Source organism: Spermophilus citellus, assembly GCF_964194105.1.
Source record: "Spermophilus citellus genome assembly, chromosome: X".
In the NCBI taxonomy this organism is placed as follows: domain Eukaryota; kingdom Metazoa; phylum Chordata; class Mammalia; order Rodentia; family Sciuridae; genus Spermophilus; species Spermophilus citellus.
In genome coordinates this window covers 68,096,507-68,123,006 of record NC_138190.1, presented here as the reverse complement: position 1 = coordinate 68,123,006, position 26,500 = coordinate 68,096,507, and the positions used below count along the sequence as shown (strand labels likewise).

Genomic DNA, 26,500 nt, shown 5'->3' with positions numbered 1-26,500 from the left:
ACATTTAGAATAAAACCCAAAGTCTGACCATGGTCTACAAGGCCTTGCATTATGTGTTCCCAAGCACCCACCCCCCAGTTCTGGGCATTGAATTCTGAGGTGCTTCACCAAATAGCTATATCACCAGTCCTTCTATTTTTTATTTTGAGGCAGGGTCTCACTAAATTGCTGAGGTGGCCTCAAATTGTGATTCTCCTGCCTCAGCTTCCTGAGTCACTGGGATTCCAGGTTTATGCCACCAGCCTGGCCCCCCAGCAACTTCTCCATCCTCTTGTACCACTGTCCACATTACTCGCTCTGATACAGTTGCAGTGGCCTTTTTGTTGTTCCACAGAAATGTTCAAATGAATAATGACATGCATCTGCAGTTGTATAATGGCTTTTGAGGAACTGTCAAACTGTTTTCCAAAGTGGCTGCACCATTTTAGAGTCCCACCAGCAATGCATGAAGGTTCCAATTTCTCCATGTTCTCACCTACATTTGTTATTGCCTGTCCTTTTGAATCTAGCCATCCTAGTGGATGTGAAGTGGGCTCTCACTGTGGTTTTAATTTGTATTTCTGTAATGACTAATGATGTCGAGAATCTTTTCAAGTACTTACTGGCATTTATGTATTTCCTTGGGATAAACATCTATTCAAACCCTTGCCCATATTTTAATTGAGTTTTTTTTTTGTCTTTTTATCATTGAGTTTTAAGAACTCTTTACATATCCTGGACATATGTGTCTTATCATATATAGGATTTGAACATGTTTTCTCTCATTTTATTGGTTGTCACTTCACTTTCATTTTTTTATGGTTCTGGGGATTGAATCCAAGGCTTTGGACATGTTAGGCAAATGGTCTACCTCTGAGCTATACCCCCCAGACTTTTACTTTCTTGGTGGTATTCTTTGAAGTTCAAAAACATTTAATTTTGATGAAATCTAATTTCTTTCTTTTGTGCTTTTGGTGATGGATCTCAGAAGGCTTTGCCTAATCCAAGGTATGTTTTCTTCTAAGAGTTTAAAAGTTTTAGGTCTATGACCCATTTGTAGTTCATTATTATGCATGGTATGAGACAGGGGTGTAACTTTATTCTTTTGTGTGTAGATCCAGTTGGCCTAGCACTATTTGTTGAAAAGAATATTCTTCCCCTGTTGAATTGTCTTAGTACTTTTGTTAAAAATCAATTGACCATAACTGTGAGGGTTTATTTCTGGACTCTTAATTCTGTTACATGGTCTGTATGTCTAGCTTCATGCTAGTACCACACCATTTCTGAGTACTTCAAATTTGTTCTTTTAAAAGATTTTTTGGTTGTTCTGGGTCTCCTGCATTTCCAAATGAATTTCAGCTTCAGCCTTTCAATTTGTACAACAAGCCAACTGGAATTTTGACAGGGATTGTATTAAATGTGTAGATCAAATTTGGGAATATTACTAGTTTACCAGTGTTCTTTTCTGATACATGAACATTAGATTTCACCATATCTTGTTTATATGATTCGCAGTTGTAAAGAACTGTATAACTGTATAACCAACAATTTTAAAATGTGAGATCAAATGAATTTTTATTTATTTTTTTAAAAATATTTATTTATTTATTTATTTTTGGTACTACAGATTTAACCCAGGGGTGCTTAGCCACTGAGCCACATCCCCAGCCCCCCCTTTTTTTTTAAAAAAAAATTTATTTGTGCTTTTTAGTTATACATGACACTACAATGCATTTTGACAAATCATACATATATGGAATATAACTTCCCATTTTTGTGGTTGTACATGATGCGGAGTTACACTGGTGGTGTATTGATATGAGACACAGGACTAAGTTATGTCTGATTCATTCTACTGTCTTTCCCATTCCCATCCCTCCTCCCTTCCCTTCATTTCCCCTTTATGTAATCCAATGAACTTCTATCCCTGCCCCCATTCGGCCTTTGATTTTCTGGGATTGTCCATTTAATGACAAATGGCTTAATTTCATCTTCTTTATTCCAGACCTTTTATAATTTTTTAAAATTTTGAGACGTGGTCTCACTGAGTTGTTTCAGACCTTCCTAAATTGCCAAGGCTGGCTTTAAATTTGCCATTCTCCTGCCTCAGCCTCCTGAGCCACTGGGATTACAGGTATGTGCCACCACACCCAGCTCAAATACATTTTTAAAAGCTTTACCATAAAATTCACTCATAGTAAGTGTACAATTAATGATTTTAATAAATTTACAGAGTTGTAAAATCATCATGATAATCTAATTTAAGAACGGCTTCACTCTCCAATAAGATCCCTCATGCCTGTTTAAAATTAAACCCAGTTCTTATCCCCAGACCAAGTCAATCCCCAATATATTCTCTGTCTTTATTGATTTGTCTTTCTGAACATTTCATTTCAATGGAATTATGTAATGTGGGCTTTTCTATCTGGCTTCTTTCACTTAGCATGTTTTTTTTTTTTTTAGAACAGTTTTAGATTTACAGAAAAATAAGCAGATAGAACAGAATTTCCATATACCATCTCCTCACCTCACAGTTTCTCTATTATTAATACTTTGCACCAAGGTAGTATGTTTGTTACAATTTTGATGCATTATTTCTAGTTAAAGTTTATGGGTTACATTAGGGTTCTTTTTTTGGGAGAGGAGGCAGGAATTGAACTCAGGGTTACTCGACCACTGAGCCACACCCCAAGCCCTATTTTGTATTTTATTTGGAGACAGGGTCTCACTGAGTTGTTTAACACCTTATGTATGTTGAGGCTGGCTTTAAACTTACTATCCTCCTGCCTCAGCCTCCCGAGCCTCTGGAATTGTAGACATGTGCCACCGCACCTGGCTAAAGTAGTTCTTCAATTTTTTGACAAATGTGTGATGCCATATATTTACCATTACAGAATTATATAGAATAGTTTTACTGCCCTATAAATCTCCTGTGCTTCACCTATTTATCTTCCTTCCCTTTTCCTCCCAAGTTCCTGGCAACATTTAATATTTTTAAAAAACTTCCCACATTTTTATTGGTGCATTATAGTTGTACATAATGGTTTGTTGTTACATATTTGTACATATACACAATATAAGAATATAATTTGGTAAATATCATTCCCTAGTATTTCCCCTTTCTCTCCCCAGCTCCTTCTCACTGGTCCCTTTCCCATACCCTACTGATCTCCTTTTGATTTTCATGAGATGGCCCCCACCTATCTGTTCCTTTTTCCCTCTCTACCTTCCACATATGAGAGAAAACATATGACCCTTGACATTTTGAATTTGGCTTATTTCATTGAACATAATGTTCTCAAGTTCCATCCATTCTCTTGCAAATGACATAATTTCAATTTTCTTTATGGCTGCATAAAACTCCATTTTGTAAATACACCACATTTTCTTTATCCATTCATCCATTGATGGACACCCAGGCTGGTTCCATAGTTTGGCTATTGTTAATTGAGCCACTAATCTTTTAAGTTTTTGTAGTTTTTTTTTTGCCTTTTTTAGAATATCAATTAGTTAGCTTCATATAGTATTTGGACTTTTCAGATTGGCTTCTTTCACATAGCAATATTTATTTATTTAAGTTTTCTTCATGTCTTTTCATGGCTCAATAAGCTCATTTTAAATTACTGAATAATATTCCGTTATTCAATTGTGGGGATTTAGGGCAGTTTGTTTATCTATTCATCTACTCATGGACATTTTGGTTGCTGCCAAATTTTGGTGACTGTGATTAAAGTTGCTATAAATATTTGTGTGTAGGTTTTTGTTTGGGCATACATTTTTAACTCAATTGGACAAAAACTTAGGAGCACATTTGTTGAGTGTAAAGTTTTTGATGGTTTGTAACAGCATTTCATTCCTTTTTTATGCCTGAACAGTATTTGAATGTATGGATATACCACATCTTGTTCATCCATGTACTAGTCGGTAGATATTCATCTTATTCTACTTTTTGGCTATAAGGAATAGAGCTGCTATGAACACTTATTTGCAAGTCTTTGTGGAAAAGTGTGAAAGTGTGTTTTTGTTTCTATTGGGTAGATACCTAGGAGTGGAATTGTTGGGATATATGATAAATTTATGCTTAACTTTTAAGAAACTGTCAAATTGTTTTCCAAAGTAGCTCTACCATTCTATATTCCCATCAGCAATGTTTAAGAGTTCTTGTTTCTCAACACCCTTGCTCACATTTATTATCTGTATTTTTATTATGGCCATTCCAGGGGATGTAGTGGTATCTCATGGTGGTTTTTACATTTTTTTAAAATTGTTGATAGATCTTTACTTTTTTTTAATTTATTTATATGTGGTGCTGAGAATCGAACCCAGTGCCTCACACATGCCTGACGAGTGCACTACCGCTGAGCCACAGCCACAGCCCCACATGGTGGTTTTAATTCACATTTTCCTAAGATTAATAATAATGAGCATTTTCTTATGTGTTTATTAATAGTTCATATATTTTCTTTGAAGAAATATCAATTTGAATGTTTTGCCTATTTTTAAATTGGGTTGTCAGTTTTCTTATAACTGAGTTGTAATAGTTTTTGTATATTCTAGACATAAGACCTTAATCAGGTAAGTAATTTACAAATATTTTCTCAAAGTCTGTGGCTTGTCTTTTCATTTTTATAATGATGTCATTTAAAATTCAAGTTTTTAATTTCAGTGAAGATCAATTTATTAAAATTTTGCTTATACATCATACTTTTGATGTTACATCTAAAAATCTTTGACCAACCAAAGTCTCAAGGATTTTTTTCCTGTTTTCTTCTAAAAGTTTTATAGTTTTAGCTCTTACATTAGGTCTACTCCATTTTGAGCTATTTTTGTTGTTGTTGTTATGGTATTAGGTATAGGCCTAATTTCATCTTTGGTACTTAGATATCAATTGTCTTAGCATGACTCTTAAATCTTACCATTTGTTTTCATAGGCTTTAAGAGGAACTAGTTTTTCCAACTTTATTTTGAAACTTTCAAGTCTATAGAAAAGTTGAAGGAATAGTACACATACCTTTCACTTAGATTCATTATTACTAATTTCCCATGTTCTCCCTGACTTTTTGCTGAGTCATTTGAAAGTAAGCTGTAAACATGGTGTGCTTCATTTCTTAATTTCTCATGAACCTCCTAGAAAAGACTTCTACATTATTACACCTAAGAAAATCAATATTGATTCAGCAATATCTAACAGTCTCTAGCCAAATTTTCCAACTTATTCTAAAACACCTTTTATAGCTGTTTATGATTTTACCCACATTCAGGATCCATTCAATTTTAACACAGTTCATTTGATGTTAGAGCTCACCATTTTCTAAAATTTAGAACAATTCCTCTACCTACTTTAGTTTTTCATGATAGGGATTTTTGGAAGAGTCATGCCAGTTGACTTATTGGCTGTCTCACACTCTAGATTTGTCTAATTATTTCTTCATCTTTAGATTTAGGGTAAACATTTTTGGCAAGAATATTTCATAAATGATGTTCTGTACTTCTTATTACATCACATCAGGAGGCACGATGTCAGGTTGTCCTGCTATTGACAATGCTGAGTTTAATCACTTGTATAACCTAGTGACTGCCAGATTTTTTCATTGTAAATGTGCATTTCCCCTTCTGTAATTAGTAAGGATTCTGTGGGGTGATAATTTGAGACTGTGTGAATATCCTGTTCCCAAGGAACTTTTTGCTCATTGGTTTTAGCATCCATTTGATGATCTTTGCCAGAATCAATTATTATACCGGGGGACCCTACAAAATAGTGATTTTTCCATTCTATCTTCCTTCTATATGTATTAGCTAGTATTCTGCTCTAAAAAAAATCTTTCTCCCTTTTCTCTCTTTAGAATACTCCTATGAACTGAAATTTAAAAAAACCTGCTATATAAATTTTCCATCCATATAATTCTTTTCAATTTATAAATACACACATATATATTTCTAAAACATATACACATATACTTCCTAGCTTGGTCTGCAGAAGTGGCCTAAAAGTAATGCATGCCAGTAGCAATGAGCATACCTAGTACCTAGATTATGATAACAAAATACCTACCATTCTCTACTGAAAGGAATGAAGGCTTCTGAGAGAAATGGTGGATTCCAGCACTGGAGTAGGAACTTCAGAGAACTGGGGTAACTATGTTCACCAGAAAGAAAATGGTCTAAGCCAGGCTCAGTGGTACATACCTACAATCCCAGTGTCTCAGAAGGCTGAGGCAGGAGGATGGTGATTTTAAAGCCAGTCTCAGCAAAAGCAAGGTGCTAAGCAACTCAGTGAGACCCTGTCTCTAAATAAAATACAAAATAGGGCTGGGGATGTGGCTCAGTGGTCCAGTGTTCCTGAGTTCAATCCCCTGTACCGAAGGAAGGAAGGAAGGAAGGAAGGAAGGAAGGAAGGAAGGAAGGAAGGAAGGAAGGAAGGAAGGAAGGAAAGAAGGGAGGGAGGGGATTAACACCTATGGGTCATGTCATAAACACATAGGCGCTGGTTTGAGGGGGCTTTTGGCTAAATTTGGGATAATTTGAACATTAAGAAGCACTCTTAAAGTTATCCATATTTGGGATGGGGTTGTGGCTCAGTGGTACAGTGCTTGCCTACCATGCATTGGGCTCTGGGTTCAATCCTCAACATCATGTAAAAATGAATAAAGATATTGTGTCCATCTACAATTAAAAAAAGTTACCCATATTTTACTAGGTCTCATCTCTCTTGATCTTTCTTTCTCTTAGTCTCTTCCTTGCCTTTATTTCCTCATTGTTCATTTGCCCCTCTGTCCATTCTTTTTACATTATGGGAAATATACAAATAATCTCTCTTTTTTTTGTACTGGGGATTGAACCCAGAGGTGCTTTACCACTGACCTCTATCCCCAACCCCTTTTTAAAAAACTGTTTTATTTTGAGACAGGGTCTCATTAAGTTGCTTAGGGCCTTACTAATTTGCTGGCCTTGAACTTTGATCCTCCTATCTCAGCCTCCCCAGTTGCTGGGATTACAAACATGTACCACCACTCCTGGAACTACTAGTAATCTTTTGATTGTCAAATCCAACAGACCCCTCCTCAATTCTGAATATACCAAACTTCACTGTCACTAACTAAATAACCACTTGCCCTATCATGCTAAGCTTTCTTTTCTAATCCAGTCATTGACAAACAATTCACATCCAGGTTCATAGCATGCTATGGTCTTCATAGGACAAAAAGAAAAAGAATCCAAAACCATGGGAGAGGAGGGCCCAAGTTAGAGAAGGGTTGGAGATATATATGTTACTAACCACATTTTATCCCAAAGTATTTTCAGGGCTTAATTAGTGATGGAGCCCAATAGGCACACATAAATGTGGGTTACTTTCTGTAATATTTGGAACAAGTCATTGTACTTCTCTGAGACCCAGGTTGCCCATATATATATATAGGGAATTAATACCCACACGACGGGTTGTTTCAAGAATATTCATGTGCATGCATCCTGTGAACTCTGAAGATTACTCAAAAATAAAAAATGAAAAAGTTTATTTCCTGGGCTGGGGATGTGGCTCAGTGGTAAAGCACTTGCCTAGCAAGTGTGAGGCCCTGAGTTCTAATCTGCAGCACCCCCCCCCAAACACACAAAAAACAATAGTGGAAAAAATTTTTTTCCTTATCTCTGTCTGGTATTTCTCTCCACCCCCTACAATTGAATTCCCCTTGACTCTATATTACCCTCAAACAATTCCCCATTTCTTTCCTCCTTTTCATCAAGAAAAGTCTTGCTTTCTCCACTTCCTTATTCCTCATTTACTCTGCAACTCTATATTCCACTGAAACTCCTTTGACCAGGCTCACTAGTGACAGGTAATTTTGAATCTTCTTCTCACTTGATCAGCATTTGATACTTGTAAATACACCATTCTTTTTTGTTGTTGTTGTTTTAAATAGAGTTATTGCCAGTGGTGCATTAAAGTTGGCTATTGAGAGCTGATGATTAAATGTTGAAGAATTTTGTGAGCTCCTAGGAATATTTATACCACCCAAATTGGCAAATGCTATAAAGTAGGGATTTATGTTTTCAGAGAGCTGGTTCACCAGCATAAGTCTAGTCACTATTTCTATAAAGTAACACATGCTCAGTAAAAAAATATTCAATTATTCAAACTTAAAAAAAATGCAATTATCTGAAATCTCACTACCCAGATAACAAAAAAAAACCCAACCAAACAAAAAATCCTGTTTGCTAAAAAGCAATGATTTATTTAATGGAGACAATGTTACCCTGCTATTTTATAACCTTTTCATAATGTTAGGGGCAATTGTTCCCCATCCTGTAAGTGTAGAGCTATGCCATCTTTTTAAATGGCTGTATAGTACTCCATTGTGCCTGTCATAAATAATTCTCTTATTATTGAATATCTTAGGTTGTTTTTATTATCATGATGCTGAGATCAATGTTATTTATGTGTATTTTAAAAATAGATTTGTATGATTTTCTATCTCATTTGGGGTAAATTCCCAGAAGATTGTGGTCTCACAGAATATGCTTATTTTTAATTCTGATACATACTGCTAAACTGTCCTCTGGAAAGTCCAAAAAATTTACATTCACATCAGTAAGTACACAAGAGTGCCTATTTCCCCACAGCCTTGGCAGCATTGTGTCTATTTTTTAAAAATCTTTGCCAATCTCATACACAGACACTAGAAACACATGGTTTTATTTTCATGTTTTTGTCAGTAAAACTGAACATCTTTTAATATATTTATTGTCCATATTTATGTCTTTTGATAACTGCCTTTTCATGTCTTTTAATTATTTTCTAATGTAGAAGCTCTTTGACTCTCACCCTTGTTTGATTGTTTTTTGTACTGGGGATTGAACCCAGAGGTGCTTAACTACTGAGCCACATCCTCAGCCCTTTTTGTTTTTTATTTAGAGACAGGGTCTTACTAAGTTGCTTAGGGCCTTGCTAAGTTGCTGAGGCTGGCTTTAAACTTGCAATCCTCCTATCTCAGCCTCCCAAGCTGTTGGGATTCCAGGTGTGTGCCACTGTACCCATCTCACCCTTTTCTTTAAACAGTTTCTTTCCTTCGATTCCTGTACATGACATCTTTCTGGTTCCTCTCCTATAATATTGCCAGTTCCATCTCAGTTTCCTTCTCTCATTTCCATCTGTCTGTTTGCCCCTTAACTGTCAATGCTCTCTTCTCTTCTGTGCAATGCACTTTTCCTCAGTGACCTCATTCACTCTTATGATCTTGATTAAAATATATAACAACTCCAACAATCCCAATAGTGATAGTGATATTAATAATTAGCAAATATTTGTTGAGCATTTACTATGTGCCAGGTCCTATAATTACTCCTCATAATCCCATAATGAAGGTACTGCCACAAAACTCCATTTTACAGATGAGGAAATGGAGATTGGAAAGTTGAACTGAGTTCCAAGGCCACAGATTTAGTATATGAGAAGAGCTAGAACTCAAACTCAAGTGAGTCTGATGCAAAGTATACTATATCACATTCTGTGAGAGTATGCTATATACTGTCTATACCAGGCATTGGCAAACTATGGTTTATAGGCCAAATCCAGCATGTTTATGTGTTTCTGTAAATAAAGTTTCATTGGAACACAGTCATACTCATTAATTTAAATATTGTCTATTGATGCTTTGATAATCCATAACTGAACAGATATGACACACCTTATGGCCTGCAGAATCTAAAATACTATCTGGACCATTATAGGAAGTTTGGCTACCTCTGATCTGTACACAGATAACTCTAGAATTCTATATCTTCATTACTGACCTACCATCTAAGCTCTCCAACTTATGTTGAGTGCACAACTCCAGACTATAAGTATTCAATCATTTTTGTGGTATTGGGATTGAAAACAGGGCCTCACATATGCTAGGCAAGTGTACTACCACTGATCTACGCTACCAGCCTCAATACTTTTATCTTAAACACACACAAAACTGGACTCCATGGCATCAGCTCCTGCCATTCTCCACCTCATATCCTATTCCCTGGCCTAGGGATGTGACATGAAGGCTGTCATTCCTTACTTTTACACCAATGGCAGACATTACCAATCAATTTCATTATTCTTTCCCATTAAGCCCAGATGAAGCTTTTTAAACAGAGGCCTTATGAAGGCGTGGCCTGAGAAAGGCAGTGGGATGTACTGAGAAGGGTTTGAAATCAAGAACTATATAGGAAGTAGACTCTGCAGCATGTGGAGATAATGGAGACCTGCATGTCTAGCTCCTGTCAGGGTAGATGGTGGCATCTGCAATTGGTAGTTACTATCAATCACATGGATTTAACACATGAGATGAAACCTATTTCCCATCCCTGTAGGTGAGTCACACCTGGCTTTTCACTGATCCTGGAACCTGATGAAGTCATTTCACAGTTCCACATCCCTGCATATGATTGTCCACCCTAGAATGCCACACTATCATTGCTCTGCCCAGCAATCCCTTTGTCCATGTCTGATGACAGTTAAAATGTCCCTACCATGAAGCCTTTCCCCACATCTCCATGTGGAGTAGTTATTTCCTATATGGTGCCCCTAACATTTCTGAACTCTCTCATAGCACTAATGCATAATATAATATATCACATTTATCTTTTCATAGTTTGACCTATTTACCCCACTAGATGAAGGCTTCTTAAGAACAGACCAAATATCTTAATTCTCTTTGTATCCTAGGTGTCTATTAGTATTCAGGACATAACAGATGTCAGTCTGATAGTAACTAGAGGATAAAATCATCACAGGTATCACCATTGACCCATACAAAAGCTTGATACATAGTGGTTGACTCTGACACCTTCTCTTTGCCTCACACTGCCAAATCTTCATCATGTGCACCCTGGATTAATTTCATATCCTCTTTACCTTTACCTTTAGTCTTGGACCTTTCCATCAATTCCCTAAATTAATTCCTTCCTTCAACAAATACCTACTAAACATCGACTATATTCTCTGTTTTATGCACTAAGACAAAATCCTTGTCCTCACAGAGCTTACATTCTAGGAAAGGGAAACACAACTATCAGAGTGACTCATTTGTTGTATGGTGCTCTGAAACCATGCCACTCTTTAAAACCCTAACTAGCTCCCCATTATTTACAGTCCAAACTACCGAGATCTGGTACCTAAAGTCTTCCATGACCCAGCCCTTAGGTATTCTGGTTTCATCTCTGATCTTTTGGGCTCTAGCCATACCAAAATGCCTCCACCATGTCTTTTCTTACCTCCCTGACCTGACTACTGAGGTCTCCTTTCCCTGGAATGCCCTTCCCTTTCTATCTATCTCTCCTTTTTAACATGGTGAACTGCTCTATCTTCTTTAAGATTCCACGAGATTGCACTTCTTTTAGGAAGCCTTCCCTCTTCTCACCTGGATCAGGTGCTTCTTGTCCATGCTGCCATAACAACATACTGTGCACCCCTCACTACGTGTCCACATCATTTGTTCATTCTGTTTCTGTATTTGTTTTCCCTACTAGACTGTACTCTTAGAAGGCCGAAATGGTCCTATGCGTTTTTCTAACTCTGGGAGCTTCAGGTACTTGCTCCACTGTGTGGCACGTACTAGATTCAATACTACTGGTTGGATTAAGGAACACCTTAATTCTTATTCATACCCAGACCAGTCTGCTGCACTCTGCTTCCCATGCAGCTTCCAACCTCTCAGGTACCCAAGACACCAAGCAACAATGACCTCATCATCACTCCCTGAAACTTGCTCTTCATCCTTAATTCCTTCCATTACTTTTTAAGTCAGCAACCTTAGAGTCAATTTTGATTGTTTTCCTTCTTCTCCCTGATAACTCTACTTTGTAAATCCTCCCTCTGGCCCCTCCTTCCTATTTCCTCTGCCACTGTCCTCATTATCGCCCCCCTGGCTAACTGTACCAGTCTTCCTGCTTCTAGTCTCACCCCCTGGATTTCATCCTCCACACTGCTGCCAGAGTTATTTTTGTCAAAGAAAAATCTGATTGTGTCACTTCCCTGCTTAATGATCTTTTCTGGCTTCCCACTGCCTTCAGGATAAATTCCAAACACTTTAGTACAGTACACAAGGTCCTTGAGGATCTAGACCTCCTCTGAGTTTCCAACCCCCTCTCCTGCCCGATTCATACAAATTGTCTACCTTAGCCATACTGAACTCTTGACAGCTCTTGACACAAGTCTTGTTCTCTGTGTCTCCCTACTTTTGCATGCCCACTTCTCTTTTCCTTGTCTTTCCCTCTGCATCTGCCTAAGGTTTCCTTGCCCCTTAAGACTCAGCTCAAGCACCATGACAGCTTCAATACTTGCAAACTCTGCTCTAAACTGAGCACTGCAGCTGAGGTTTTAGTGATGTGCTTCCCTAGTACCATGTATAGATGACAACCATGAATCACATTCTGCTAGAATGCTGGTTTACTTGTCAGTCTTTTTCAGTTGACCATGAGCTTCTTGAAGTCAAGGACAGTATCAGTGTGGCCTATCTCTGCATCTCCAGTGCCTTGCATCAGTGCCTGGAAGACAGTAAAAACTCACCTGAAATAAATGTTTAAGTAAGTGAATGACTGCTTGACTTTGAAACATTGATCTCTTTGCCTGGCATACGTACATGGCCTGGTAAAATCCAAGGTCATTATTATATTGTCAGTGGTTAGCAGAGCACCTGGTACATAGTAGGTACTCAATAAATACTGAATGAATGAATGAATGGATGAGACCAAGCTGAAGTGCTCCCTTCTTGACCTCTTAGTTCTACATGTAGCTGCTTGGCTTCACCTCTTGACTCCAACAGTACTTTATTTCTTACTTTCCTAGAACACTTGCTATACTACACTATCTACACAGTTGTTTCTTTGCTATTCTGAGACTTTCTTAAGGGTAGAATTTTGTCTGCTCATCTCTATTTCAAGTCCCTAGCACAGTGCTTGTGCATTGGGACACTGCTTCTCCATCCACACCACACCATTCTTAGCCAGCCTGGGCACATTTAGTTGCTCACTATTTTTCCTCAGTGCATGAAGTCACTTTAGTCAAGTACCTATCTTTAATAACTAGCAAGACGTCTGGTAGAATTACAAGATCTATTGGCTGATTTTGTACCTGACTATCTAGATGCCAAAGTCCCTTTCGTTCTCCAACTTGATAATTATTTATTGAATGAAGTTAACTTAAATTCTACTATGTGACAGGGTGTGGACCACATCATTTATTAAATATTTACCTGCTATCTATTATATAGGACAAGCAAGGCCACATGCAAGACATTCTGAGAGAGAAAACAACATAGACCCCATCTTCTAGGAGTTTATAGTGTGGCATATAGTTTATAGTGTTTATATGTGAGCCCTGAACATGAGAAGTATAGTACATAAGTTGCCTAGCATAGTGCCTGTTAGGCAGCAAGAACCTGTGGAAAGTTGAGTACTGATTCCCCAAATTGTCCACGCACGCACGCATGTGTGTGTGTGTGTGTGTGTGTGTGTGTGTGTGTAATGCTAGGAATGAAACCCAGGACCCTATGCATTCTAGGTGCTTTACTACTGAGCTATATCCCCAGTCCAATTTTCCCCAGATAGAAATTTGGGGACAAAGGGAGAGATATTGAGCCTTAAAGGAAGCACTTATGAACCACTGATATGCAGAAAAGCCCATGAATCACTAAAAGGAAGAAAACTCCCAAGAATCATTGAAATGCAGAAAGCACCCTTGAACCTTTCCCCACTATACACCCAACCCTGCCTTTGGCCTGAGACCTTGACCCATGCCTCTGACCTTGATCCATGCCTCTGTCCTTGACCCATGCTTCTGTCTGAAAAAAACAAAAAGTGGAGGGGCAATGCTCAAGCACAGAGCAAATTAGCATAAAATTGTGTAACTCTGCCTTGACTTCACCTCTAGTCTAGTCCCTAGCAATCGTCCCTCTATAAATATTAACACTCCAGACCAATGGGTTGCTGCTTCTTCCTCTGAAGATGGCCTACATTCTCCCTTGAATGTGCTTCTGGTTTCCTAAATAGACCTCTATTTATGTCTCTGAATGGTGTGTACTAAAATTCATTTCCATTACAGTTGCTAAGAACCCCACTGGTCCTGAGTTGAAGCCCCCCATCTCTCCAAGAACTCCTTGGACCCTTCTTTGGAGACATTCTTTCTCCCATGACATCTCTTGGTGGACCCTATGGAGATCTTGAGTGGCATCAACTTTGGTAAGTGTACTTGAATGTTTTTGCTTTCAGCCTTGGCTATAACTTATTCTGTTAGCTCCTATTCATATAATCTCTCCCTCCACTTCCTTCACTTTCAAAGACCAAAGAACATAACCTCCATCTGCCTTACTTTTCTGTGGGTCCCTGATTTGGGTGGCTGGGAAAATCTCTGAGCAGTGTAGATTTAAGTGGCAATAAGGTCACAGCTGATTCTGTCCTGGGAATTTGGTAAATTTTTTTTTGTTGTTGTTGTTAAGAGTCTTCAAAGTCTAAAACCATGAGGGGGCTCTATGGCCTTCTTTGAAATCCTTTCCTTCTCCTCTTTTTACATACTGCAGGATTATTTATAGGTTTCTAGTTGTCTGCATGATAACTATCCATCTAGGGCCTGCTATTTCAACTGATCTAAAATGTAAACCCTGTGAGCCACAGCATAGACTCCTTGAGACAGAAGGAAAAAGGTGTCACTTTTAAAATTTAAACCATAATAGGACTTAATGGGTGATACTTCTCCCCTCTCCTCTCTTTTTCTCCCCTTCTCTCTTTTCCTTGGTACAAAAGCACCAAAGAGGAAATGCCCTTGGGCCATCAGAGGACATAGGGAACTTACATCACTAATCTGGAAAATGCAAATGAAGGATTGATCTTCATATGTCTGTGGAAGTCCTTCATTTTGCCAAATGAGAGGTTCATCTTAGACACCTCATTGGTGGGACCAGGCCTGGATATGAAAATCAAGAAAGCTACCTCCATTAATCACCGCATTTGGAACTGATACACTTAGTGGTCAATCTCTCAACTCTCTAAAGTTCTTATATAAATAAAGTTCTGAGGATGAACTCTTGTCCTATCTTCCCTCATACCCTTCTCTAAACTATCTCTTTGCAATTTTTTTCATGCTCCAGCTAAACTATTCTGTCCTATACACTCCCAGCTAGGAAACATTCTGAAACTTTTGCTTTAACTAAGATCTGGCTGATTCTTATATTTATGTTCATTTTCTCAGTACTCAATATTTTTGGAAGCAAGTTATTCCAATCTTGACCCTTGGCTTTAATAGATCTAAACCTGAAGAACAATGTCTTCCTTTCTGTCTGACCTTTTATTCAAGATAAATACCCACTCTTACAGGTACTATCTAATTGAAAGAATGAGGGCTCCACCTTGGTGGGTGGGTGGAACAATTGTTATACTTAAGATGTCTTTTGTTTTACATAAGACCTCTCCATAAAGAGACACAGTTGCCAAGAGGCATTCATCCTTCTTGGACATGTGACAAGCTGTCAGCTATAAACAAATCTATTTCTATTGAAACTTACCTGACTTTGTACTATCCCCAAATGCCTCAAAACTCTTTACAAGGTTTTCCTATCCTTGCTATTTAAAATGACCAAAAATTTTAAGTTCTCAAGTGCATCTAGATTACTTGAGAGTTAGGAATATTCTTTTGAGGTTACTTTCTTTCTTTTTTTTAAAGGACTTTTCTTGAAGCCTGGGAGGGCCTATCAAGCACTCTGAGAAATGCTTAACAGGGATAAGGACACTCATACCACTGGTAGTTTGTAGACAATTTGGGACAGACTTATTAAAAGTCTGATTCTGAACACTCAGTGTACCCCCATGATATAGTCTGGGACAGACTTTTTAAATTAATTAATTAATTTACAGAAATTAATTTCACACATCATGGAGTTGATGTGTTTTTATAATATAATTTTTAATTTGTTCTTTTTAGTTACACATGACAGTAGACTGCATTTTGACATATTATACATACATGGAGTACAACTTCCCATTCTTCTGGTTGTACATGATGTGAAGCTACATTGGTCATAAATTCATATATGAATATAGGAAAGTTATGTCTGAATCATTCTACTATCTTTCCCATTCCCATTAAAATTGTATTAATCTCTGTAAAATGTTTAAAGTAAAAGGTTCACCGATTTTAGCCCTCCCTCACACCTCTGCTGCTTTGGTAGGAAAAAGATGGCTTCAAATGTTAACCATGCTCATCTGATATCTTGGTCTTTATGGGTAATCTAAAAATAGCTGTTAAGAATGGATAAATTAGCTGGACATTGTGGCACACATCTGTAATCCCAGCAACTTGCAACCTGGGAAGCAGGAGGATCACTAGTTCAAGGACAGCCTTGAAGGGTTGAGGATGTAGCTCAGTAGTAGAATGTTTAGCTTGTATACATGAGGGCTTGGGTTTAATCCCCAGTACCGCCAAAAAAAAAAAAAAAAAAAAAAAGCAAATTAGGTTTGATATAATTGGGGTAAACATTTATAAATATATTAGAGAAGACATCTGATTCATTTTTAAGTTAAAATACTAAAACATCCATAAATTCAAGTACTCTTAGCTTCTTTTATTTATTTATTTTTGCTGTATTGGGGATTGAACCCATGGTTTCTTGCATGCTAGGCAAGCACTCTACCACTGAGTTATATCCTCAGCCCTAGCTTTTTATTTTTATTTTTATTTTTTTTGAGAGAGAGAGAGAGAGAGAGAGAGAGAGAGAGAGAGTTTTTTAATATTTATTTTTCAGTTTTTGGTGGACACAACATCTTTATTTTTTATTTTTATGTGGTGCTGAGGATGGAACCCAGGGCCCCGTGCATGCCAGGTGAGCAGGTTACAGCTTGAGCCACATCCCCAGCCCAGCCCTAGCTTTTCAAATTCTATAAGGTAATATACATTTATACATATATTTGGGTCTATTAATGAAAATATTTTCATATATTGTTGATATATGGAAAAATGGCTTAAGATTCTTTCTGGGTCTTCACTAAAAACAAGGTTTCTAAGAGTTAAAATTCTAATTAATGGATATAATTTTGTATGCAAAGATACAAAAAATTAAGTTGTGTTTTGATTTGGAAAATCTGTAAAAAGGAAAGTATTTTATGTTATTGGGAAAAAAAGTAATTGGCAAAAAATCAGAAATTTCATTAAGTACTGTTTTAAATTGTAAACTTAAGGAAGAAAAACATCAGCAAGAATGAGAAAGAGATATGTATTAGAAGTATATTTTTGGAGACATATTTTTGGAGAGTTTTCTGAATAAAAAAGGATTTTATATGGTAAAGTAAGATTTTTGTCCTAAGTCCAAGATGGGAAAAAGAGAAAGAGGACAAATCTAACAATGTAAACATCTATAAACTGTAGAGTGTCTAAGTAAACTGCAGAAGGTTTATGGAAGATAAATCTTAGGAATTTTATATGTGTTGAATATGATTGAGTTATTTAAGGGTTTTCTAAGGTCGACATTTAACATATTGATATAAAACCAGAATCTGATTTTCCATGTTTTAAGCAGCAAGGTTTTCTTAAAACATTAATCTGCTGTTAATAACATTTACAAAGAACTGGATTAAAGAACAAAGATTCTATTTTGTCAAGATAATCTTTTGTGTTTACTTAATAAACTGAGTTCGAGCAGAGGCAAGATTTATTCAAGTGTCTATTTGCTTTATAGCCTTTTAAGTGACTACTTGATAACTCTCATTAAATGACACAACTATTATTTTGGGTTACTATAGTATATTTAACAACTAAACATCTGAGAATACACCCTATGCTTCTGGGGGCTAAATATATTATGCATCTGAGTTTTGTCTAAATATTATACAAAAGTGTGTTAAAATTAATACAAGATCACCAATAATTGCTCTCTTTTATACATTAACTGAACCTTAAAACATAAAATGGGGGGCTGGGGTTGTGGCTCAGTGGTAAAGCACTTGCCTGGCATGTGTGAGGCACTGGGTTCGATTCTCAGCACCACAAATAAATAAATAAATATCCATTGATAACTAAAAAAATATTTAAAAAACCCAAAATGGTTGAAGAAACTGTGAAACTTCCTGTCTTTTTATTTAGTACCATTCAGATAAAAAGAAAATTTCCTTACCATTTAAAACCTCACATTTGTTTGCTTTGGCTAAATAAATGTTTAACTATTATATAAATGAGATGCACTGTATACACAAAGAACTGGCTTAAAGAACTGTGATTTTGTGTTTTATCAAGATAATTTTTTGTTTCTATTATGTTTTTATTACTTAGGAAACTAATACTTAAAAGATTTTGGGTTTGTTAGTAACTATCTGTTTTAAAGTCTTTTAAATACCAGCTTCATAACTCTGGTTAAATAACTGTTATTTTAGGTTATCATAGTGTATTTGATATCCTAAATATGTGACTAGAGATATTTATACCTCTGAGGGATAAAAAGTTTATCTAAGCCTTGTCTAAAATTTATATAAAAGTTTATAAAATCAAAGCTATGTAGGTTTAACATAGGCAAGGTAACCAATGAATGCTGTCATCTATACAATATACATTGTATCTGGACCTGAAATATATAAAACAGTCAATGAAATTTTTGTCATTTTCCAATATTTGAATTTGACCTATATCCATTTGCTTTGATTAAATAGACATTTATTATTATATATAATACACTTGTATATTAGGTAATACTTACAAGAACTCTAAATCCTTTGATTTTTGTTAATGAAGTTAACCTGCATAGGTCTGTAATACAATCTTACCAAGTCATGGATTCTGAATTTTTCTTTAAAAGAAAAAGGTAAGCTAATATATTAAGGACTTCTATGTAACAGTAATGATAATTAATACTGACTTCTGTGTGTTAAGTATATTTGTGCCTTCTAAAATGTAAAAGCATATGGGTTAGGGATTAGCTCAGTGGTAGAGTACATGCCTAGCATGTGTAAGGTCTTAGGTTCAATTTCTGGTATGGCAAATAAATTATTATTAATAATAGCTTTTTTCAGGTTAATATTTGTGTTCCTAATTGTATTATTACCATCATAATCTTTATGCAAAAATAAAGATGTTCAAGCACTTGACTTTCCAAACCATGTTGCTCTGATGATTAAAAGATTGGGCATTAATAGCTAATAATACTAATAATAACCTGAAAATAAGACAAATTTAAATGTGAATTTATTTATATCATCTAATATTTTCAAAATTATTGTATAAACCATATTTGTTTTGTTCCTAATCATTTTGTTTTTCTTGTAAAACTCTGTAACTGTTGCCTGTTAATATTTTATTTATTTATTTGGTACTGGGGAATTAAACCCAGGGGCTCCCTACCACCAAGCTATATCCCAAGTCCTTTTCATTTTTCATTTTGAGACAGGGTCTCACTAAGTTGCTGAGGATCTTGCTGAGTTGCCCAGGCTGGCCTAGAACTTGCCATCCCCTGTCTCAGCCTCTGAAATCACTGATATTACAGGTATGTCCACCAAGCCTATCTGCCTGTTAACATTTTAAAGAAGTTTAGGTTTTAGTAAAACAACCTAAGTGGTATTTTTGAGGAAATAGTCATCACCTACAAGACAGGTTATACTACTGAGCTATTCACTAAAAAGGACTGGTAGAACTGATCTTCGAGGTGTTTAACAACTGAGACTGAGATGCTTCTTCAGAGACCCCTCTTCTCCCATGACACCTGGAATATATAAATATTACACTATGGTAAAAGGAATTTTGCATATGTGATTAAGTTAAGGGTCTTGAGATGAGAACATTATTCTGCATTATCTGGGTGGGCCTTAAATGTAATCACAAGTGTCCTAGTGAGGGAAGCAGAGGGTGATTTGACATGGAAGAGAAGGAGGCCATGTGATGGAAACAACAAGAGAGAGAAAAAACAAACTATGTTGCCAGCTTTGAAGAAGGAGATAGGGGCCATTAGCAAGGAACCAGACTTTCCCTTAAACTCCACAGAAAGAATGGGGTCCTGTATACACACTGATTTTAGTTCCATAAGACTTCAGACTACTGGCCTGCAGAACTGGAAGAGAGTATATCTCTATAGTTTTTTTTTTTTTTAATTCTTGTTGTTGTTGTTGATGGACCTTTATTTTATTTATTTATTTTATGTGGTGCTGAGAATCGAACCCAGTGCCTCACACATGCCAGGCAAGTGCTCTACCACTGAGCCACAACACTAGCCCCTATCCCTAAAGTTTAAAGCCACTAAATTTGTTATAGCAGCAATAGGAAACTAATACGTCATTCAATAAATATTTTTTAAAAAGTATATTTTTAAAAAGTTCCATAACAGAGGTAAAGATATAGGGATTTCCTATGAAGTGAAAAAGAATCTAAAAGCCTTGAAAAACATGGCATTGTTCTATTCCTTAAAAATTCTTCAAGGAGCCATGTCTCATTTTTCTCTTGACTAAGCCACTTTAGGGATCAGCAGTGCCATTTACTGCTTGTCCACCATAATGCTGAGTGCTTTTAGCCTCCTATTGCTACTTTAGAAATCTACTTGGGGGGTATGTTGGGAGCTGCCAGTTGCTTGAAATGCCATGCCATGCAGCTCTGACACCTGAGATGTAGGAAGAAAGATACAGCTTCCTTGTCACTAAATTCTGATAGCAGTTAGAATCTGCTTTAAATTCTTGAGTGCTCCACTATATGCTATTTCATGTTTTTGTTTTTTGTTTTTGGTTTTTTTTTTTTTTTTTAGTTATAGCACACATATTGGTCTTATATCTGGGCAGGGACCACTACGTATTTGGATCTTCCATAGTACCAGACATTCCCAGAGGGGTTCAGGAAATAATCAAGCACCTGGGTAGGAGGTGTAGAAGAGTGTTTTGTAGGGGGTGTAGAAGAGTGTTTTCTTGTGCTTTCTATTCCACATCAAAACCAGGTAGCTGGCCTTATCAATCAATCATTGATTGGTATCATACCATGGGCCAGGCTTATACTTAGAATAATCAGTAAATATAGAAGCATAAAAATGCATAGTTTCTGCTGTTAGTGGCCAAAGAATGATAAACTAACATACAACATGATATGCTAGAGGCCAAAACAAACACTATCAAAACAGAGGCAAGAGCAATTAATTCTGCCTATGGGGGTCAGGAAGAACACCGTGAAGGTGACAATTAAGTTGTACCTTGAAGGAGAAGCAGTTTTCCAGGAGAAGAGGTGTGTGAGACATTCTAGAATAACGTGGGAAGGCTCAGTAGAGTTGTGAAAAGAAGAATCAGCTAGAGCAGGGAATGACTGGTGATGAGGCCAGACAGGGGGTTTAAAGCCTATTTTTTAAGGTCATGCTCAGGAGTTTCCTAGACAAGTGTTTTGTATGTGAAGGGTAACCGATGCATCTGATTTCTACTTCATGTGAAATGAACCCCTGAATAGAAAATCTACACTGCAAAGAGGATGTTATAATTATGAAATTACTATACAAAGTCTATATTATTTAAAGAAGTAAAACAATTATCAGAATCAGTGTTCTCAAAAGTGTGAAATTTGGAGAGATCCCTGAGCCAACTCCTCTGTCTTCCTATCCTTTTCTTCCACTGAATAGAAAAAATAGAATGTTGATTATTCACACATACAAAAATTATTTTCTGGTCACTAAAATGCATGACAAGTCCACTATAAAACCCGATAGCTTTGATTCTTTTTAAAATAGAAAAAAAAATAGCTTTACTGTTTATCCATCACTACAGTCAATTTTAGAACACGTTTATCATCCCAAAGAGAAACTCTACTCAACAGTAGTCACTGCTTCCAATTCTCCCCATGCCCTCCACCGTTGGGCTCTAGTAGTCACTAATCTACATTTTGTCTCTATAGATGTATTTCTTCTGAGCATTTCATACAAATAGAATATATGATGTTTTGTCTTTTGTGACTAGCTTCTTCAATTTAGCATAATGTTTTGGAGGCTCATCCATGGTGTAGCATGCATCGGTACTTCATTGCTGTTTTTTCTTTTTTTTTTTTTAAGAGAGAGTGAGAAAGGAGAGAGAGGAGAGAGAGAGAGAGAGAGAGAGAGAGAGAGAGAGAGAGAGAATTTTTAATATTTATTTTTTAGTTGGCGGACACAACATCTTTGTTGGTATGTGGTGCTGAGGATCGCACGCATGCCAGGCGAGTGCGCTACCGCTTGAGCCACATCCCCAGCCCGCTGTTTTGTTTTTAAACAATAGCCCATTTAATGAATATACCACACTTTGCTTATCCACTCATCACTTCATGGATATATGAGTTGTTTCCACCTTTTGGCTGCAGTGAATAATGTTGTAGTAAATACTGGCATGCAAACTTTTATGTGGACAGATATTTTTAGTTCTCTTGGAAACACACACACACACACACACACACACACACACACACACACACACCCTAGGAATACAAGTTGTTCTGGGTTGTATGGTAAGCCTATGTTTAACTTTTGCATTACTACCAAATTATTTCTAGACCATTTTAGAGTCCTACTAGCAATATGTGAGAGTCCCTATTTGTCCATATCCTTTTTTTTTTCCTGGTTCTGGGGAATGAACACAGGGCCTTAGTGCATGATAAGCAAGCACTTTACCTACTGAGCCACAATCCCAGCCTTGTTAATATCCTCTTGAATACTCACTAGTGCCCATCTTTTTTATTATAACTATTCTAGTGGGTGTGAAGTGGTACCTCCTGTGGTTTTGATTTGCATTTCCCTAATGACTAATAATGCCAGACATCTTCTATGTCCTCACTAGCCATCTGTAAATCTTCCTTTAAGAAATGTCTATGCAAATCCTTTGCATTTTTTTATTTGGGTTATTGTTCTTTTTGTTGTTAGGTTGTAAGAGTTTTATATAGTATAGATACAATATCTTTATTAGATATAGGAGCTCTTTGCCTTTTTTCAGCCACTGGGGTGCATGCACTTGATTCAGTTCCTCACATTCTCACAAGACTTTCAGGATCAAGCCATTCCTGGCCAAGAAACAAAAGCAAAATTGTCCCATTACCCAGCTGACTCACATGAAATCTGGTAATAAAATAAGGTACAACTTCAAAAGGAGACATTATAGGAGAATCAAGCTGAGTCTATAAGGAATTACATGAAATGGCACATATATTTGTGCTGTATTGAGGTTGTGATCATGTCGTCATATCAAGCTGAAAATGTCACCACTATCTGGACAGTTGAGAATATTTAACTGGGAATGTGAACTTTCTATAGTTACAAGGATAGCATTTGCAAATATTTTCTCCTCCCCCCCCCACCCTGTGGGTTTTCTTTCTATGTGCTTGAATCACAATCACCTTTTGTAGCACAAAAGGTGTTTTTTTCTTCTTTCTTTCTGTTTTTGGTAGTGGTGATTAAACTCAGGGGTGCTTGACTCCTGAGCTACACTCCAAGTCCATTTTACTATTTTTTCTTTTTGAGATGGTGTCTTGCTAAATTGCCCAGGTTGGCCTCCTGCCTAAGACTCCTGAGTTGCTGGGATTACAGGTATGCACCATCACATTCAGTTTTGGGCACAAAAGTTTTTAATTTTGATAGAATCCAATTTATTTTTTCTTTTGTTACTTATGCTTTTGGAGTTATGTATAAGAAACCAGTGTTCAATCCAAGGTCATAAAGATTTACTTCTACGTTATCCTCAAAGCATCTTACAGCTTTTACTCTTACATTTAGTTTTTTGAGTTAATTTTTGTGTATGATGTGAATTAAGGGTCCAAACTTCATTCTTTTGTATGTGGATATCCAGTTATTCTAACACCATTTGTTGAAAAGACTATTCGTTCCTCATTCAGTGGTCTTGGTACCTTGACAAAAATCAATTGACCATGTTAATAATAAATGTTATAGGTTTATTTCTCTTTTCTTCCTCTGTTACCAGGGGTAGAACTCAGAGCCTCAGGCATGCAAAGCTGTGCTCATCTCTTGAGTTATATCCCCAGCCCTTGTATAGGCTTATTTGTCAACTCTCAACTCCATTCCATTGATCTCTATCCTTATGCCAGCAACTGTTTTCATTACTGTAGTTTTTCAGTAAGTTTTGAAATAGGGAAGTGTGAGTCCTTCAACTTTGTTGTTTTTCAGGATTATTTTAGCTATTCTGGTTCCCCTGCATTTCCATAAGAATGCAAGAATCATCCTGTCAATTTTTGCAAGAAAGCCCAGACCCAGATGGTTTCATTAGTGAATTCTACTAAACATACATGAAAGAAATAATACCAGTTATCTACAATGTCTTCCAGAAAACAGAAGCAGAGGGAACACTTCTCAACTCATTTTATGAGGTCAGTATTATTACCCTGACACCATAATCAAAGACATCAAATGAAAAGAAAACCACAGACCAATGTCCCTTATGAATACAGACATAAAAGTCCTTAACCAAATACTAGCAAACCAAATAGAGCAAGGACATTGAGAGGATTATACACCATGACTGACTGGAATTTATCCCAGGAATGCAAGTTTGCATTCCTTGCAAATCAATGTAATATAACCTATTAATAGGATAAAAAAATAAAATCACATCATCTTTTCAATAGCTTCAGAAAAAGCATTTGACAAAATCTAATCCTTTTCTGTGATACAAATATTCATTGGAAGTAGGGCACTTCCTCAACGAGATAAGAGATACCTATAGAAATTCACAGCTAGCATTATAGTAAATGGTGAAAGACTGAATGCATTTCTTACAACATCAGCAACAGACAAGGACACCCACCCTCACCACTTCTCTTCAACATTGTACTGGAGGACCTAGCCAGGGCAATTAGGTAAGAAAAAGAAAATCAATTGCATTTCTATATAGTAGCAATTGATCAAATAATGAGGTAGAGGAAATCTTACTTATCAAAAAGAATAAATACATAAGAATAAATTTAGAAGGAGTACAAGACTTATATATTGAAAATTATGAAACATTGTTAAAAGAAATTAAAGGTGATCTAAATAAATGGAAAAAGTTATGATTCTTGAAATGTATATTCTGTCCTTTAGAATTAGAGATGATAGTCCTGGAACTTGATATATGCTGATTATTACATGAAAGGATGAACAAAACAGCTGATGATTTTTCTGATGTGGGAAGATGGTCTTTAGAAATTTATTCACCTCATATATTTTGGGTGTTTAACTGCAATTAGCTAGGAGCTCTGAATTTTTTTTTTAATAATTCTTTCCACCATTTTCTACAGAGCTGCAGTTGTTGGAACTTCTGTAAATTTCCATGGTTATTGGCAGATCAAGACAGGGCTATTTTTCTGGCTGTAACCTGTTTTTCTAAGAGCACCTCCACTCAAGCCTGTAGATCATAAAGATCCAGGGTTGTGCTTAATAAATTGTATTCTTACTTCCAAACAAGGTACATTTTCCCCTGATTTCCAGTACTAGCTGATCAAACTCTTAAGCTGTTCCAGGAATGCAGTATTGGTACTTCTATTGTTGCTTCATTAAATGATGCTATTTGTACCATTATGTGTAATTTCTATGTTTAAAAGCAGGAATGGTTAGAGGAGATCATCAGGGGAAAAAATTCAACTGATTGAGGTGAGAGGTATACCAGAGATGAAAAGCAAGCTGGTTTTCCCAGAAATTGGAAATGGCCAAATTTTCAGTGTTCTTTTTCTTTTTATATCTTTTATCCACCTAATTCTAATCCTCCCTTAGTGCCCTTGTGTCTCTCCTCTCTGGACAACATTTCCAATCATTTTTGTGCTTGGCCCTACAAGAAAATATACACAGCTCATATGGTACTGCAAAAAAATAAAATAAAATAAGCCAGGAAAGCAAAAGTCTCTGAAGTCTGCTCTTTACTTTATGTTGATGCATAAAACAATATCTATATTTTACAAATAGTAATACTCAGGTAAGCTTTGTAATAGAGACATTTCTGTAAAGTCATGTGATAATTGACTCTTAGTAAATCAAATCTTGAATTCACTAGGGAAGTTAATTTAAGGAACTCAGTAGGTGAATCCTGTCATAGTGAAGATTCCTTCTATAAAATGAACACTCTATCCAATATTCTTGTATATATCAATTTGGCAACCTGCACTTTTTATTTCCTGAGTTTTCTTAAATTGGAACACACCTGTATTTGATCTTTAAGACAGTGCTGAAGTTGCTATTAGAACACATTTTCTTTCTTTTCCTCTCTGCTGGATATAATGATCTAGGGAAGGAAAAATAAGCTAACAAGTCCTAGCTTGTGCCATTGTAGCTTGTGACTGGTTAACACATTACATAATCTGACGTTTCCATGTCTAATGTCCAAACCTTGTTACAATACCGTCTGGGGGCTCCCTTTCCTAACACCCTGTTCACTACTCCTGCAGCCCAGTTTACATTGCTGTCAAATGCATAGCACTCTTGTGAGAACTGACTCAATCAATAGCTTTTACAGATCAGGTTTGGGTGTTTATAACTGCATTGTTTCCTCTATCAATGAGGGAAACTTAAAAACCAGAAATCCTTCTGGTATTTCATTTCACAGTTATGTC

At 36.5% G+C, this 26,500-nt stretch overlaps 2 protein-coding genes across 6 annotated transcripts in view; one reads left to right on the top strand and one right to left on the bottom strand.

Annotated features, from left to right (window-relative positions):
• The window catches only part of LOC308638940 (large ribosomal subunit protein eL39-like), a gene marked incomplete at both ends in the record, with an annotated part of 33,095 nt that extends 10,006 nt beyond the window's left edge, over positions 1-23,089 (top strand). The window contains one exon of the mRNA XM_081276883.1: positions 22,930-23,089. Coding sequence (XP_081133009.1) covers positions 22,930-23,089 — 160 coding nt within the window. The remainder of the gene's footprint in view (positions 1-22,929) is intronic.
• The window catches only part of HDAC8 (histone deacetylase 8), a 267,136-nt gene that overhangs the window by 214,808 nt on the left and 25,828 nt on the right, over positions 1-26,500 (bottom strand). The gene's annotated exons all lie outside the window — the stretch shown is intronic.